Raw genomic sequence first — 18,405 nt, forward strand, 5'->3', positions numbered from 1 at the left:
ATCTTGTAATGATTCCCCTAGGAACAGGCACATTTTAGCCTCTTAAGGCATCCCCCGCCCTCTGCCCTCTTCTTCCCCTGATGTAATAGCCAATTTGGATGTTGCTTTTCTCCTTTTGAATCTTGTTTAATTAAGTCAATTAACCCCAAAAAAAAAACATTTAACAAGCCCTCCTAACGACTAAAAGAGTTTAGCTGCAATGCTGAACATATCCTGCTTCAGCGTTCCACTCATATCAAAAGCCATAACTTCCTCACCACTTCAACAAAGGTCATCTTCAGCTTTCCCTTGCCCATTTTCCCATTCATTCGGACAATATCACATTACCACTCATATGAGATAATTTTCTGGCCCTCATTTTACATGCCTGAATAGACTCAATATACCCTCAAACATAATTTATTTGTAGTTCTACCCTCCTCAACATCCTTGTTTCAGGCTTTCAGCTTCACATGTTTTATCTATATGTCGTTTCTTAGTTTCCTTTCCCAGCATTCATCTGTCCAAACTAGTTGCTACTATCTAGTTATCCAAATTTAGCATGGTGATGATTAAAAGAGAAAAAAAATAGAGAAAACGTCATCTTTCTAAAATTCTAATGTTGTTATTACATTCCATGCTCATTATAATTTTTATCTTCCATCTCTAAGCCACAGAACAACTTCAAATTTTAACAAATTTCAGCCAAAAGCAACATAGAAATAAGAAATTGCAAATATCTAGATGGAGAAAACACAAATTGCACCTTCAGTGTCACTTTCCAACGAACATGCTTCGATTTATATTTCCAATGCTCATGATTAACCAAAACATATTGAAGTGAGAAAACAACCAGACCCGATACAAGATCACTATCTGCTCCTGTTTCCACCAGCTGCATGGTGAAATCGAGCACTGGAATAATACCAAAATTATTTGGTTAGTGAAAGTGCCAGAGTAACGAAAACAATACATAAGTTGGGCACAACAAGTGAAGATTTGTTAGCATATCCCAAAACAGATTAATAAAATCAAGGAAAAGAATGACAACTAAAATAAGACTGATGAATGGTCATTTCAAGTTAGCTTGAAAAGATTAAAGGGGCCCAATAGAAATAGACTTATTCATTTATAGTAAATAACATATACACCCTCTGAGTTGGCAAACCATTACAGTTACACCCCTTGGAATTTATTATATGACATATGTCCCCACCTATGCCTAACACCATTAGTCTTTAAATAGAAAGAGAAAATATAGGCCCCCATTGAATCTTCTTATAACTGAGAAAACGAAACAGAAATTAAAAATCAGTCGTTGCTCTCCACCATCCCCTCTTGTTTCTTTCTTCTTCTTCTTCCCCCCCCCCCTGCTTTTTTTCCTTGAAATTTGAAATGGGGTTTGACGGTAAAGGAGGGCAGTATAGCAATTTCTTTAAAATACAATGGATGCAGAATCAAAACTTAAGCCTGTTATTCTAACAGTGGGGATGTGCTTGACATATAATTTGAAACATGAGGGCAATAAATTGTAATAGAATAAATTATGGGTGGTGTAAACATAATAGTTTGCAAACTCAAGGGGTGTATATGTAATTTGTGTTCTTTTAATAAATGCATGAACTCCATTCCAGCTCTGATATGTACAATTCAAAGACATATCATATCTGACCATTACAGATATTGACATAATAAGGTGACTTAAAAAAACTTAATGCAGCAAAATAATAAAAAGGGATAATTACTATTGTCCCCCTGTACTTTGATTTTATTACTACTATATCCCCTGTACTTTTCAAAATTACTAATTCAACCTTTAACTTTGTCTACAATTACTATTACCCCCTTACCGTTAAGTTCCGTTAGTTTACTGATGATGTGGCATCTTTATATTTTCTCAAAAACCCCAAAATACCCTTATATTTATCTCTTTACTTATTTACCCTTTTGTCAAGTTACAGTAGTGCCCTTAATTAACTGTGGAGAAAAAAATAACTATAATCCGTTTTGTTCTAAAAAAAAAATCATCCTACCAAATAAAGAAAGAATGATTAAATAAAACTCAAATAGAAACCGATGATGAAGGAAAATCGAATCAACTCAAATTGGAAACTGAATAGCACCTAAAATATTTTCAAAATAAATGAAGTTTAGTGAAGGTGAGGAACCAAATCGGATTTGGATTTTGCTCATTTCTTTAATTCAAAATAAATGAAGTTTAGTGAAGGTGGGAAACCAAATCGGATTTGGATTTTGCCATTTCTTTAATTCAAAATAAATGAATTCAAAACAAATGAAGTTTAGTGAAGGTGGGAAACCAAATCGGATTTGAATTTTGCGTATTTCATTAATTCAAAATAAATGAAGTTTAGGGTAAAATTGACATTTAATCTGGTTTTTATAAATGGGGTAGCATCGTCTTTTGATTTCCTAATTCTAATGAAGGGCAAATTAGACATTACATATTCAAACTTAACGACTACTTAACGCCGTTATAAGGAAGGGGGCAACAGTAATTTCGTAAAGAACAGGGTTCTATTAGTAATAAAATCAAATTACGGGGGGCAACAGGTAATTATCCCTAATATAAACCAGCACATTCTAGGAGAAAAATAAGCGTCAGAATCTTTTCTACACAAATTGTGTTGATCCAATAATTTTTCATAGTAATGGGAAACTTTAATGGGCCTATGCACGGTACTAAATCTAGCTGGTAATTTCCGAAATCATTGCCAGGCCAAGATGAGTTGCTGCATTGAGATTTGAAAGAAAAACAAAAGGCACCATCTATGTTGAAATTTTGGTACGATGTCAAAATATTGACTGATTGCAACAACCTGCCAGAGTTTCAAGGTCAGATGTTACAAATGCACTTTATTAAAGAGCCATATCTCTTGAATCTTGGTTGAAATTTCAACCACTAACTCTAGCTCTCTGGTTACTCACATTTCAACTGTTTACACTGCTTTTTTTTCTTATTTTTTGCCACATGAACCGTGAGATATTTAGGGGCATTAAATTTGCTCCACCATTTCAGGTAAACTTCCTTTTGTTTTTGCAAGATATGTGGTCAATACACGTCTAATGTTGAGTTCGCTAAATATCAGATAGACAAAAATCCGATTGTGCTACAACAAAAATGTTAAAAATATTAGGTGTCCTGTAAACTAGATGGAGATCAATGAAACATATGTAAGGCATCATTAGCTGATCTACGGCCCCATGGGCTCACAATGCCGAATATATTTCCCTGCCATTAATTAAGTTTAATTTTGGGTTCTGAAGTTATAACATTTAAAATTCAAGAGAGAGAGAGAGAGGAATAAGCGGTGTGGCTTAAATATAATGAAAACATAATTCTACATGTTTTCAAGAGCCAACGTCTTAAATATTAACTTCAAAATATGAGAGCACTATGAGGGTTTGGGGGGAAACACTAAAAATCTATTTACTTGTATAGTGGTCACAAACTTTTAATTGATGTGCTTCATTTATTACTTATTAATGACGTGTTTTGTTCATGCAACAGTTTACCTAGTCCGGGCATAGGCAGGTGCACTTGAGGCAAACCAAGCACCCCATGGATGACATTGTATGGTTACATACTTGCACAAAGTGGCAGTTGATGAGCATACAAGATAAATTAGAGGGGTAACTGCCAGTTTGCCACCACAAAAGGTTTTGGGGAGGTGAAGCCACACTAGATTAAAATAGCATCTGGCTGGTAATTCTCCTGACATGGCCTCATGTCATGTGGATGCTATTGAGGTAGCTAGGACCATAAATGATCTCATGAGGAAAGGTATTAAGAGGAAGTCACAGAAGGACAAGGCAGATAGAGCTTGAGGATTCAAGAGGAGTACAAAGGGAGGATACAGTGATGGTAATGATCATGATGGCAGTAGTGATGATCCTATCTGTGAGGCTGTCAAGATACAAGCTGAGGAAGAGGCCAAGGACTTTCGACTAGCACAAGCAAGGAAAAGAGATAATTTCCATAAGGATCGGGAGACTGAGAGCAGGCGATCCTTGATAGTAGAGACTCCAGAGCAGGTGGTGGTAATAGTGGAGGAGTAAGTCCGTCTGAAGCAATTGGTAGTGGTAGTGGAAGGGTTGGTACCTGAAGAGAATGTGGTAGGCAGTCTGGGCAGTTCAACCTCCGCCACTTCTAGTAGTACCACCATGAATTGACCTTACGGTATAGCAGGGTCCAGTGTCTAAAACACAAAAGGCAATAAGCAGCCTAAAATAAAGGGAGCATGCAAATATCTAAGGGGGTAGTTACAAAGCCTAGCTAAGAGGAAAATATATAATATCATCCCAGAAAACACCAAACAAAGCTCCTATGATCAGATGATGACATATGTGATTGTTGAGGCTGGCCCAACGTGTGAGGACCCTGTGAATGAGGAATACATATGTTGCAAGTGAGACAATTGGAACTATAGCAAAACTAGCTTTCTGTTCGACCATTCAACACCTCTGCACTGAGAGGAACTTTAGAATATTTCAAAGCAACTCAAGGTCTAAAGAGAAAACTGTAGCAACAATAGTAGACGATGTGCAGAAAAAGTGAGTAGCCTATCCCATTTCAGGATTCCATTTCCTCTGATATTAAAACCAATTAGTAGCTACCCTACATTTCATGGACACCCCAAGAGATGGGACACTGTTTTCCTTTCTGGAACTTTGCCCATTAAGGGTTGCATTTTGACTGTTTACAGTGCTTTCTAGGTTCTTTAGACTTCTCTCATTGTATTACCCCAGGGAGATCTCTTTTGGTTGCTGAATTATAATTCATCATAGTAAAATAAGATAAAAACCAGGGACTGTTGATGATAAAATCAATGCCTTTTCAGTACTTCAGCATAGATTTCTTCATCAGGCTATCTCCATTATTGGACTGTCAAACCATCAACTCAACTGCCAGGCGTAATCGTCCACTCCCCCATACACACCCAACCACCAACCCCCCCCTGCCCCAAAAAAAAAAAAAAAAAAAGAGAAAAATTCCCATAAAAGAGGAGAAATTCTAGTTCCACCTTTGGTTGAAATGCGAAGAAGAAACACAGGTGGTCATCAGCAGGCACTTAAAAGTTAGTTACACAGCATCCACAAATTTCACCACTAAGTAAAGGTACAAATTAATTTAAGCACCTGAGCACGCATGCAAATTATAGAACACTTTTAAAACCGTCAAAAATCAAGAGTGGATATACCTGAGATAGTCAATGGGCAATAATCCTCATTCTGCTCACAATCAATTAAAAGCATTCTTGCCAATCCTCCAGAGAGAAACCACAAGCTACTGAAAAAGAATGAATTATCTTCAACAATCAAATGAAAACCATTCAAATTCAAAATTATTTAAAAAGATAAAAATTTTAAAAAAGAAAAGAATACAGCACGGATTCATTGTTAGAATTTTCTTTATGACACTCATGCCAACTGGAGAACAAACCCCACAAAGAATCTACGTGTGCAGTGTAGGAAAAAGAAGTACGTATCAATAAAATAGAAAACCTTGATTCCCTAAAAATAGTCCTTTTACATCTCACTAGCACACGTCTTTAGTTTCTATTGTATATCAAAGTACAGTAGTTCCAATTAAAATGCCAAGCCTTTTAGAACTAGTTAAGCAAAGAGTGGAAAGGGATTCAACATAGGTATTGCCTACTGAAAGCCTTTCCTTTCTCCAATTTATTTGTCCACCCTTTTTCTCAAATAGATGCTAACCTTTTCACTTGTTCTCATATATTCCAGTCTAGTACTGAAAAAGATTAGAAGAGAGAAGAAAGGTGAGAGAACCAGAGAAAAGGCGAGAGAAGAAAAGGTTCAGAATCAACCCTGGAGGCCTTATGTATCTTCTGTAAGCCTCCAATAGCCCAGGTCTTTTGTTTATAAGATGAAGATCGATTCATGGTGGGAGATCTCGCGAGATGTCTCGCTTTTTCAAAGAAGTGAGACGAGATGGAGATCAAGAGCAGAAAGTTGGGATATCTCACTCAAGATCTCACCACATCTTGCTATATCTCGCCCTGAATCTCGTCATATCTCGCTGGAACTCTCACTTTTCACTTTTTTTTGCGGATTTCGGCTGGATTTTCACTTGCAACTACTCTTAGCACATCTACAACATCGAAGGAAGATCAATCATTCTCTACTTAGTCTTACGAACTTATGATTCAATGACTTATATAGAACTTCTAATGGTTGTATAATTTTATTATTCTATTCTTGAAAATTGAGATTGCAATACTCATATGGATGGAATTTTGATGACATTTAGGTTATTTGATGCATTTGATACACTTACTTTTCATTTATATGCCTTAAAGGCTCTAGATTACATATTGTATAACATTGCATTCCCTAATCCTACAAAATTTCGGTTTCAGAGTATGGGTAGACTTAGAAATCATACTTAGGGTTGTTTTCTACAAATCCAAGGCCTCCAATGTGTTCAAAAGGCCTTAAATAGGCTAAATATCAAGTTTCAGCCCGATTGGGACCCTAAAACCCACCGAGATGGGCCACCGAGTTAACACCAAAAAATCGCATATCTCAACCGAGATCTTGTCGAGATGGTCGAGATCTCGGTTTTTCAAGGTGGCGAGATCTCACTCAAGAGCAAGGTCTTCTACCATGGATCGATTATAATTCAATGTAGGAAACATAAAAGCAGAGTTAGAATCAAACTAAACTACCTAACAGCATATTCTCGAGTGCTAACGCTAACTTGAGCTTCTTCTTTTTCTTCCAATATTACCCTTCAAACATTCCCACTCAAGCTGAAGCATATAGGTTAAACATGCACAATTTGCTACAAATATAATCAAGCCTGGCAGCCAATAATGATTTTGTGAACAAACCACCAGCTGCTCTCCTGTAAGATCATGTGAGCCCTCGCTGCAGCTTCTCATGCACAAAGTGGCAATCAACTTCACTCTGTTTTGTTCTTTCATTGAACACACGATTATGTGGACGGCAGATGATTATCACACCAAACTGTCATAAATGAATCATTACCAAGGCCAAGCTCCTTCAACAATTGCCTAACCCACATCAACTTACAAGTGACCTGTGTCATAGCTCTATACTCAGACTCTGTGCTAGACCTCGTTTCTTGCTCTTACAAGACACAAGGTTTCCAGCAATCAACGTACAGTAGCCTATGGTAAGCCTTGTATCAATTGGTGATCCAGCTCAATCTACATCAGAAAACCTTCAATCCTTCTATGATCACGGTCCTCGTATAATAGTCTGTGGCTAGCACCCTTCCTAAGATACCTTACTATCAGTAGAACATCATCCCAATAAGATGTCAGAGAAGCCCAAAAAAAAAAAAAAAACCCACTGACTGGAGAAGCAATATCAAGCAAGTCAACGTACGATAATATAGTTTCCAAACAAGCCTAGCGTTCTCTCTCTCTCATAATCATCAAGAACATCTCCATCTTTTGACATAAGCTTCAGATTAGAACCCATAAAGAGTATCTGAAGGTTTAGAACCAAGCATCTTAGTCTGTGTCAACAAGTCAATCACACACTTCCATTGGGACATGAACATTCCTTTCTTAGATTGAACAACTTCTACACCCAAAAAGTACTTCAATCTTCCCAAGTCTTTAGTCTGGAACTGTTATTGCATAAATAACTTCAGATTATCAATCCATGTAGAATCATCTTTCAGTAATAATAATGTCATCAATATAAAGTATAAGAAACAAGTTTCCAACACTAGAGCAGTGAAAAAATATTCAATGGTCAATGTCACAATGAGTAAGCACAAGAGGTTGTTTCTCCAACACTAGAGCAGTTAAAAAATATTCAATGGTCAATGTCACAATGAGTAAGCACAACAGAACTGAAACATCCAAATCACACCCGAGGCGTTTGCTTCAACCAGACAGATATTTCTTAAGACAACAGACTAGACTATTTACCCCCGAGCAACAAACCCAAGTTGCTCCATACAAACATCCTTAGGTAGATAATCATTGAGGAATCATTTTTCACATCAAGCTAATAGAAAAGGCCAATGGAACACAGCAGCTAAAGAAACCACAAGTAGATAAATGTAAGGTTGGCCATAAGGAGAAGCGTAGTGGATCTGTAGCAGCATGTCCAACCTACAGCTCTCATACCATGTGAATAAAAAAGGAGAAACCCAGAGAAGAGAATATTAGAAAGGTGGGAGAACCAGAAGAAGAAAAAAAAAACACACCCACACACAGGATTAGAAGAGGTTTAGAATCAGCCTTAGAGGAATAGCCTTAGGTCATTTATTTATAAAAGAATATCGATTACAATTCATTGAAGAAAAAATAGATGTTGAGTAAGAATGAAAGTAAACTACCACACAGCATATCTTGAGTTAGCGCGAGCTTCTTTTTCTTCCAATATTGCCCTTCTAACATGTCCAAAGAATGATGAGAGGGAACACTTACACCACCTCTTTTTTTCCTTCTAAGGAATTGACTATAGGGAGATAACACACGTGATAACCTAAAATACATAGTTTAAATAATCAATCAGACATAAGAGTATGTCCCCCTAATTGTATGCTTCGTCAAAAGGATATAGAGGACATCGACCATCTTTTCTTCACCTGCCCCCTTTCCTTATCATCTGCTGCTAAATAGCATTACCCTCCATGTTGCTCTGCAGCAGGAGACCTTTTTCGTTCCATAAGGAATGGCTTCGGTTGGACAGGACTTTTTCAGGTAACTCTCTCAGTGACTCTAAAGGCAAGCTTGTTTTGGGGCGCCCGTCTATAACCCCTGAGATGGTGCAGCATTTCAGAAGATGGACTCCCAAATTCCATTCCTTAGACATGATTTGGGAAGCCATCTTTTTTTTATCCGAGCTCCAAGTTACAACTGCTACACCCTGAACTTGTGGATAACACCCCAAGTAACAAGCACATCGTTGTTAGCTGAGGACTAGTTATTTCTCTTATTAGATCAGTGGGTCAACTAGTCTAGCACTCTGTATTTCAGCTTCCTACATCTCTCTATCCCCCTCTCACCCCCCCCCCCAAACAACCCCTTGTTCTCCTTCCTCCACCCTTCCATATTTCCCTCCCCTATCTTTTTTTCCCCTTTCCTGAGTTTTGGTGATGACTATTTTATTCACCAAGAAACAGTGGATAAACTGCTTGAATAGAGTCACAGACTTCATGGGTAAAAGTAGTCTTTCATACATACTCCAAAGAGCCTATTAAGGTACAACTAGTAGATTGGTAACCCACTAAAAGATAATTTGAATATTCACTGGAAAATCACTATTCACCAATTGTTTTTTGTGTCTGACAGTTTCCAGACCTCTGCAATGCATTCCAGTGTTCTATTGTAGACAAGGATCAAAGGACCAACCATTTTCCATTATTTTTGGCAGGGAAAAACAGATTCGTAAATGACTGTATTTGCAGGAGGTTTCAAACTTTCAATCCACTAAAACAAAGGTGCACTTAAATAAAAAGGATCGTTACATCCATCTCCTTCCTATCTATCTTGACCATGAAGAGTGTGAAGGTGCTAGCGGAAGCCCTGGCGGCCTTCTCTAGTTTGAGGGAACCTCACAGTGATTATTCCAGATTTTCAAGACTCAAAAGGCTAAAAGTCTTCACAGAAAAGTAGTCACCATCAAAGGATCATGGTATGTTAAATCATTGATTATTCAAGAGAAGAGAGAGGAACAGCAATGTGAAATTTTGTACAACAGCCGCAGCCAAGTATAAAGGTTGATAAAGCAATCTACAGAGGAAAAAGAAGAAAAGATGAGAAGAGGACTGGACAATAGACTATTCTGTCATACAAGAATTTTGTCACTAAAGATAAAAACTTAAAACGAAAATTACGACAGGAATTTTAGTATGTTGCACTAACACCTCTTATCTAAGCTATGCCCAGAAAAGGATAAGGCATAGCCCTCATGGGTGAAGATCGCAAGATCAAGGTACAATTTGCACAAGAAATTTAAACATGCACTCTGTTCCAAGTTCACACCATACACTTACATCTCCTTCAAATTACATAAGCCCACTCCATCAAAGTAAGCCTTCAAAGCTGATAAATCAGAGGACTAAACTTCTATCTTCTGTTTTTTAATACAAAACTTTTATAAAAGCTACCAGGGAATAGACCAGAACGTTGATACTTTGAGATTTGTCACATTCGGAAGGCGTACAATGATGAAGTGAGTTTATGTAATTCTCTAAGGACTCAATTGTTGTCAAGTGTATAATATTAATATGCTTGGAACAGGATGAAAGTTTTTAACTTTAATTGCAAGTTGTACCTTGATCTTACTATCTTCACCTGTGGCGGCTGTGCCTTCATCTTTTCCGGCCTAACCACAACAGGAAACTAAAATAAAATGTGAATAAGAGAGAAAACCTTTAAGAATTAGAACCAAAAAAGACTATCACCGTATGGTAGTAGTCCTGATATTTAACATGGAAATATCATACATACAGAAAATTATACCACCAGTAATCTAATATATAAGAATCCAATGGCAATCCAACGGGCAATGCACGCTGGACTTTCATAGCATTTTCATTTTGTCTTGGCAATTTCATCACTGATGGTAGATATCATTCCCTTGCACGCAATAGGGTTAGGTTTTAACCCATTGAATCTCCAATTTTCTTTATCAAAAATTATATCATTACTCTGATGAAGAATTTACCTTGATGACTGATAGTTATTCACATCTAAGTAATTTCCCTTCACAGGCATATCAAAAATATTTGCCTTCAAAACCAATGGACCAACACGAGATGGTAAGCTGCAACAGAAAGACCAGGGAAAATAAACCATCAACTTGGCCCTCACCTTAAACATATGCAAGGAAAAAATATATATATAATTTAAGAAAACTGCTGATGCAAATCATCATGTATTGGTGCACCAATTGATACATAAATATTTAAGAATAGAATCAAAACAAGCATGCAGTTACACATTCGTAAAAACAGAAAGGGTACAACCACCAACATCAAAGAACAACCCAGTGCATAAGGCTCCTGCAACTGCAGGACTGGGAGTCAAATACAGACAGACTGACAACCTCGTGGGTGCACCTGCAGAGAGTTTATTTTCATGTTCTGAACTCACAACCAGATGGTTGCAATACCACAACTATACTGCTGCGCCAAGGATCACCCACTTCAGACAGAATGGAAGAAGATGACTTCAAGACTTTCTAATGTTTCAGGATTTTCCTTTTTTCCCCTCTTTTGCATTACTGTGGAACAGCACCTATATAACCATGATAGAACTCTCGAGATCCAGCGAGATATCGCTCTTTTTCCATTTAGCATGATGAGATGATGAGTGAGATGAGACAATGGGCTTAGCACACAGGGTCTCAAGTATTGACTCTTCGAGTTGTAATTTTCATGATTGGATTACCATTTGAACTTTGTAACTTGAACTATGAACATGCTTAATGCATTAGAGTTGCTTGAAATCTGAATTTTGAGCATTAATTTATGAATATATGATGTATAAAATAGGCCAACATAAGGTTTCACTTCAGCATAGTTGTTTCCCACTTGGGTCCGAATTGGAACTCATGTTTACGCTATTTTTTTCATAAATCTGAGGCTACCAGTGTGTTCATAGGAGCTGAAATAGGCTAGACAGCAAGTTTCAAAGCAAATGACCCCTACTACCCTCGATTTTGGGAAATCCCACCAACAAACGGGAATTTCAAACCAACTCGCTTTTCTAAGCTGGCAAGATGAGCCTCAAGATTGAGATCTTGAACCATGATCATAACCAAATGAAAAGTCAGCACCTGCCAAGCAAGTGTGGCTCTTTCTAGATCCATTTTGCAATTGGGATTCCTACCAATTTACATTTTTAAGCTGTGGCCTATTCAGGCCTCAAGGACTGATAATTTCAAAGACAATTCCATTTCCAATGAGGCCAAGGAAACAGATATGCATGTATCTGGGATAAAGCACTTTTCCAAATATAAGTGCATCCATTGGGTGCTTCCGAAACTGTTGATCCCTTGTGGATTATATTTGTTTTCGAGGAGTAGCCTTCCATTGGTAAGGCAAAGGACTGCCCACCTTGGCACCGACCCTGAAAAGGTTGTGTGGTCTAGAATTCCGAGAGCATTTAGACAGAAAGGTCTGTAAAAGGCATGGAAGAAAATTCGATCGAAATGGTCGAAATTTCGATCGACATGCCTGCAAAAATCCAACTCGAAACGAAATTTAGTAGTAGGCACGAAAAGTATCCATTTCGTTTCGTATCGACCGAAATTTCGGTCGATACGAGTCGAAATTTCGGCCCGATACCATATCGGGCCGAAACGACACTTGCATAGGCTTTAAAATACCCAAAATCGAGCTCATTTTCGACCTACCGTCAGTTTCGACTGTTTCGAGCGATATCGCCTAGGAGATTTCGACCTGATTTTGCATTTTTTGCTGATTTCTCTTGCTGTCATCCCATTCTACACCTAATTTCTAGTATTCCATTTCCTTCAAACACTTGATTTGCTCCTCCATTTGTGCATTTTCTCAAATCTTGCAAGGTGAGTAACCAACTTCCTCATTTTTTGATTTTTGTTTCATTTGTGCCTTAAATCATGTTGATTGCTTCCAAATTTATATATGTTTACTTTAGAGTGATGATCTATGAATTTGTAGTGTCAAAATTATTTTTTGATTCTTCCTACTATTTTTTTATTTTTCTGTTATTAAAAATTATTACTAAATTATGTATATTGTTAAAAATGTTTATTTATAGTACATGTATAAGCTTCAAATGGATGTATGTGAGAGTTGAGACACCATATTGCTGTAATGGTGTTGAATTAATTTTTTTTTCTGTTAATTATGTAATTTTACTGTATTTAATATATATTTAAATAATTTAAAAAATTATTTAAATATTAAAAAAATAATTAATTTCTGTTTTAAATTTAAAAATAGGAGAGTATTAGTGGAAGCATGTATGCAATTTTTTGAGCATGTTGTGGATATTTTTAAGATAGTTAGTGTGTATTTTATATATTTTAAAATTATTTATATATTAAAAAATACTTATATAGTTATACATATTTTTTTTATATATTTAAAAATAGGAGGTTATTATTAAAAGCATGTATGTCATTTTTGGAGCATATTGTGGAGCTTTTCAAGATACTTAGTGTGTGTTTCTTGTATCAGGCACTCTATTTTAAAGATGTCAGACATAGCTTGGGATCATGGGAGGCCACTGACAGCTGATAAGAGGAAGAGTGAGTGTAATTCTTGCAAGAAACAAATAGGAGGAGGTGGGGCCACTAGATTGAAGGTGCATCTAGCTGGTGGCAACAGGGATGTAACAGGGTGCCCAAAGGTGCCTGTAGAGGCCAAGAGGGCAATGGCCTCATATATTAGTGGTGGAAAGCAAAAGAGGAAAGAGAAGAGAACACAGAGGGATGAGTTCGAGGATGCTCGCTTAGATGACCTTCCGGATCCCGAGGGTTATGGTAGGGATGAGCCGGAGAGAAGTGACCCCGATCCGGAGGCCGATCAGGCGAGGAGGGCGATGATGATGAGTAGGGAGCAACAGAGGATTGATGACATCAGGAGGCAACAGAGGGGTTTGGGTTGTGGGTCCTCTAGAGAGCCAGTAGGTATGGGAGGCATAGGTGGCTCCCAAGTCCCTATAAGGAGGTCTCAGAGTGTAAGGCAAGAGGCTCCTATCCCACGGGCCCCTACAAGGGGTCGAGCTTCCTCAGCACATCCTACAGATCCGGATCTTGAGATTCTTCACAATGATCCGGCCCTATTTGCGAGCCTGAGCATAAACAGAGAAAGTTGAAGCACTTATGGGGGAGTGTGAAGGAGAAAGTGGGGATGGCTTTCTCCAAATGGGCGCATTACCATAGTGTTCCAGCACATACAGCTCAGGGACCCTACTACAGAGATATGATTGAGCAGATAGGCAGGGCTAGGAGTGGTGTACAGGGCCCCACTCCATATGAGATATATAATGTGTATTTGCCTAAGCATAAAGAGGACATAAATGAATACATTAAGGGATTAAAGCCCATGTGGAATCATTATGGAGTGACTCTAATGGCTGATGGTTGGACTGGTCCCACTAGACAGTCCATCATCAATTTCATGTTGAATTGTGATGGGAGGACAGTGTTCCTCAAGTCAGTAGATGCATCCAGTGAGAAGAAGGATGCAAAATACATTTACAAATTACTGAAGCAAGTGGTGAAGGAGGTTGGAGTGGAAAATGTAGTTCAAATTGTGACTGATAATGGCTCCAACTACAAGAAAGCTGAGTTGAAGATGCAAGAGAACTCCAGGTATCTAAAGTCTAAACATATAGTATTAATTTTCATTTGTAAATACATATATTTACATTACACATATACATGTACACTTTATAACTTTGTATTGATGGCTTGATGCCTTGATGGATGGACAGATATAGGCTCTTTTGGACTCCTTGTGCTGCTCACTGCATTGACTTAATGTTGAAGGAGATTGGAAAGGTCAAGGTTGTGAAGAATACGGTGGACCAAGCTCGTTAGCACCTTCATATATAACCACACATATGCATTAAGGATGATGAGGGACAAGTGTCAGGGTGAGTTAGTGAGACCAGGCATAACCAGATTTGCTACTAATTGGATAGCACTGCAGAGCTTTGAGAGTAAGAAGACTGGCCTTAGGGAGTATGTTTGCATCAGAGGAGTGGTTTAACTGGGAGGGTTCTTCATCGGTGGGAGGAAGGAGAGCTCAGTTGACTATCCTTGATGAGAGTTTCTGGCACAATGTGAGGATAGTAGTGAAGATGCTTGAGCCTGTGGTGAATGTGTTGAGGATGGTAGATCAGCAAAGAAAACCTACTCTAGCACACATATTTGCTGCAGTAGATAGGATGAAGCAGCAAGTTGCTCAGGTCCACCCACGTGGCAACAAGAAAGTCCTTCAAATCATCAATAGTAGATGGGAGTCTATGTTGCAGCATCCACTGCATAAGGCTAGTGAGTTGTTAAGTTGTTAAGTACTTAAGTCTAGTATTTAATTTAATTTTCATTATGTTATCACACTATTAAGGCTTAAGCATTAACTATTCCCTTTTATGACATACTTTTTCTTACACGGCATACTATTTAAATCCCAAGTACCATTACAAGGACAATCTTGGGATGAGGCAAGATTTGATGGATGCTGTCCAAACTGTAGTGGAGAAGTTCGAACCGGATACAGCTAAACAAGCAGTCATCCTTATGGAGGTGAGATAGTGATTAGAATCATTTGATATTCACAATTCGTAGTTTTATACTAAGTCATTAACCTAGTAACTACTAAGTACTAACTAGTTATTGTTTTTTCTCTTTATATATTAGATAAAGGCTTTTAGGGATGCCACTGGGAGCTTCGGTCGTGCTGTGGCCGTATCGGGACGGGAAACCCCCCCTGCGGGTAAGTTCATTCATTTATTTCATTATACATTTAATTATTATATTCTATCTTTAATTTAGTTATTTAAGTATTAAAATGACTTGGAGTCTATGTTTGTTGCAGCTGAGTGGTGGTTGCAATTTGGACGTGATTCACACAACTTGAGTAGGATTGCAAGCAAAGTGCTCTCCCAAACATGTTCTGCCACTGGTTGTGAGCGAAATTGGAGCACCTTCAGCCTCATTCACTCGAAGAGGCGCAACAAATTGGGTGTGAAGCGTCTAGAGGACCTTGTCTACCTACACTACAATATGAGACTGAGAGAGGATCATATTAAACAGGAGATGGACAGAGAGAGCACCAATATCGAGTTGGCCGACATATTTGAGATGGATGATGATGATAACCCAGTAGTTGACTGGATTAGGGATAGTGGAGACGGATTGCTGGATGAGGATGGAGGTCTTCCCAATAGTCAGATTGCAGAGGAGATGGGGGCTGATGTGGGGGACTTCATGGCCCAGGAGGGGAGGCCACATGCAGAGCCCGCCCGTCCCTTCGTGCCACACCCTAGTGCATCCACCCAGAGTGAGGATTTGATTTTCTGGTCCGACACTGAGGATGAGGTGACTCAAGCCTCCGGCGATGGTGGTGATGATGACGGTGATGGTGATGGTGATGATGGAGGGGATGAGGAGAGTGTGGGACCTTGTGATCAGGATTTAGCTGATCCTAGGGAGAGACCACCACCACCACCACCACCTGCTGGACGTGAGAGTCAAGGGGGGGGAGGACGACCACCGAGATTCACAGGAGAGAGTCGGTTCACCCACGCGACACGGATTCAGACCATACTGGAGCTGCATCTCAAGGCAAAAATGTTTCCTCTACATATTCGAGGAAGGGGAAGGGGAGACAGCATGGTTGGAGCACAGAGGACACGCCATCATATAGGTCCTACCGTCCATCCGATGCCGAGAGCTTGGTGGGATCTATGAGATCGATGAGCATTGATGATGCTAGAGACTCCTCCACCTCCAGAGGATCCGGATGGCATAGGCCTGCAGAGTCCTCATATGATACTGCTGTGGAGAGTATTGGTTCTACCGAGTCGACTTATGGTTATGGTCCTTATGGTTATGGACCATATGGTGTCCCTCCTGGCTATCAGATTCAGGGTCAGGCCAGTCAGCCACGACTGGAGCCTTATGGTTATGGAGCGGCCTATGGAGCTTATGGTGTCCCTCCCACTGTCGATTATCGGAGTCAGCCACTGCGACCTTATCAGTATCCTTATCCTTCTCCTAGTCCTGAGAGCCAGGGGCAGAGTGGTCTTTCATTTGTTAAGCAGATCTTCCACACTATTCCACAGCAACAAGGCCCACCACCACCAGTTCCTTTGGAGATTCACAACTTCCCACCGTTAGGGAATCTTATGCATGTGGATGAGGCCACATACAGAGGTGCAGTTTTTGACTATGTCCAAAACTATATGGGGCGGGGGCAAACATCATGGGAGTTATATTGTCATTTGTATGGGGTGCAGACGGAAGAGGGAGACCTTAAGGCTTGAATAGAATAGACTTGTAACTCGTAAGTAATAACAATACAGCTTCTTCTCTGATTCATGTACTATATACTTGGAATGTTGGATGTTACATTTCCAGTAGTTTTTTAGTAAACTAGTAGTTATTATAGTGTTTATTATGCTTGAAATAGCTAGTATGCAAAAATCCAAATCAATTTGAGTGCATTTGAGGCTCGAAATTGAGTTTTCAAGAATCAGGAAAAAAGTATCCAGTTTCGGTCAAAATTTCGACCGAAACCTCGAAATTTCGACCTTTTCCAAGGTCGAAATGTTCATTTCGATCGAATTTTTTACCTTGGTAAAAGGTGGCATCAGCTACAAGAAGGCGGACATTGATCATGAAAATAGGCTTGCTGCCGAGACTACATAGGTCGCTTGGCTGGTCCGGTGGTGCCTGCCCCTTTGCTCTTCAGTAGAGCTAAGGTCAAAGCATGCCGGCTATACACACACACACACACACATACATATCTGTCACTTGGGGAGAAAATGCACCATTGAGTGAGAGAAATAGAAATTATATGCAATCAAGGACCATAAGACTGGAACAAATAACTGATCCACCTAGATGAGACCCCCTCCCCCTTTCTTATGACCAAGACCCTATTTTGTAGGATGGATTTCTCAATTCTACCCCCTTGTGATTGGAATCTAGATATGGGCGAGCAAGTCAAGGTACCATATATTACCTCCCTAAGTCTCTCAATCCTTCATTGATCTCAATGTTTGATGCCATCATTTGGAACATCAAAGATCTTAATTCCCTAGCCAAACAGGCTAACGTCGAAGCCCTCATCATCTCCACCAACCCCCTTTCACACGTTCCTGGAAACTTGAGTGCAACAAAATAATGCCAGTCGTATTGCTTCCTGAATCACCTTCTTGGTCCTTTTTATCCAACTATGACGACTACCATAATGGTTGTATATGAATCCTCTAGGACCCCCCCCCCTCAAAATTCAAATCACCTTCACCTCCTCCAAAGTTATTCACCTTCCTTTTCCTTCCCAAATTCCTATTCTCCTTTCTCCCTTTCCATTATCTATTCCTTCAACTGCACTATGTGCCAGCTCCCCAAGATCGAATTTTGACCCTTTTCAATGGATCTTTCAGTTCCCTCCCTTCAGATGCGGGAGGTGACTTCAATGTGGTTAGGTTTGCTGATGAGAAAGCTAGTGGTTTCCCATCGATACCCATGTGATTGAGGCTTCCAATAATTGTGAATCTCTCAACACCAATGATCTCAGATTCTCAATTGGTCAAGGTCCCCTTCACTTTGGCACAATCAAAGACCTGGTGCTGATGCATTGCCGATAGAATTGATTGTTTCCTAGTCAATGAAGCATGACTCTCTACCTTCACCTCCTCCCACGCATCCTTCATCCTCCCAGCCATTCCAACC

The 18,405-nt window shown here is 39.2% G+C and overlaps 1 protein-coding gene across 3 annotated transcripts in view; it reads right to left on the reverse strand.

Moving 5' to 3' along the window:
• The window catches only part of LOC149017574 (nucleoporin (DUF3414)), an 88,718-nt gene that overhangs the window by 36,221 nt on the left and 34,092 nt on the right, over positions 1 to 18,405 (reverse strand). For 2 of the 3 annotated variants that reach the window (XM_089151908.1, XM_089151906.1), the window contains 3 exons: positions 10,675 to 10,773; positions 5,199 to 5,287; positions 746 to 894 (listed from right to left, as the gene is read on the reverse strand). In XM_089151908.1, coding sequence (XP_089008034.1) covers positions 746 to 894; positions 5,199 to 5,287; positions 10,675 to 10,773 — 337 coding nt within the window. The remainder of the gene's footprint in view (positions 1 to 745; positions 895 to 5,198; positions 5,288 to 10,674; positions 10,774 to 18,405) is intronic. The other variant, XM_089151907.1, reaches the window with a different exon arrangement.

Source organism: Hakea prostrata, chromosome 4 (assembly GCF_041222555.1).
Source record: "Hakea prostrata isolate BN-2017 chromosome 4, UWA_Hpros_2, whole genome shotgun sequence".
NCBI classification, from domain to species: Eukaryota; Viridiplantae; Streptophyta; class Magnoliopsida; order Proteales; family Proteaceae; genus Hakea; species Hakea prostrata.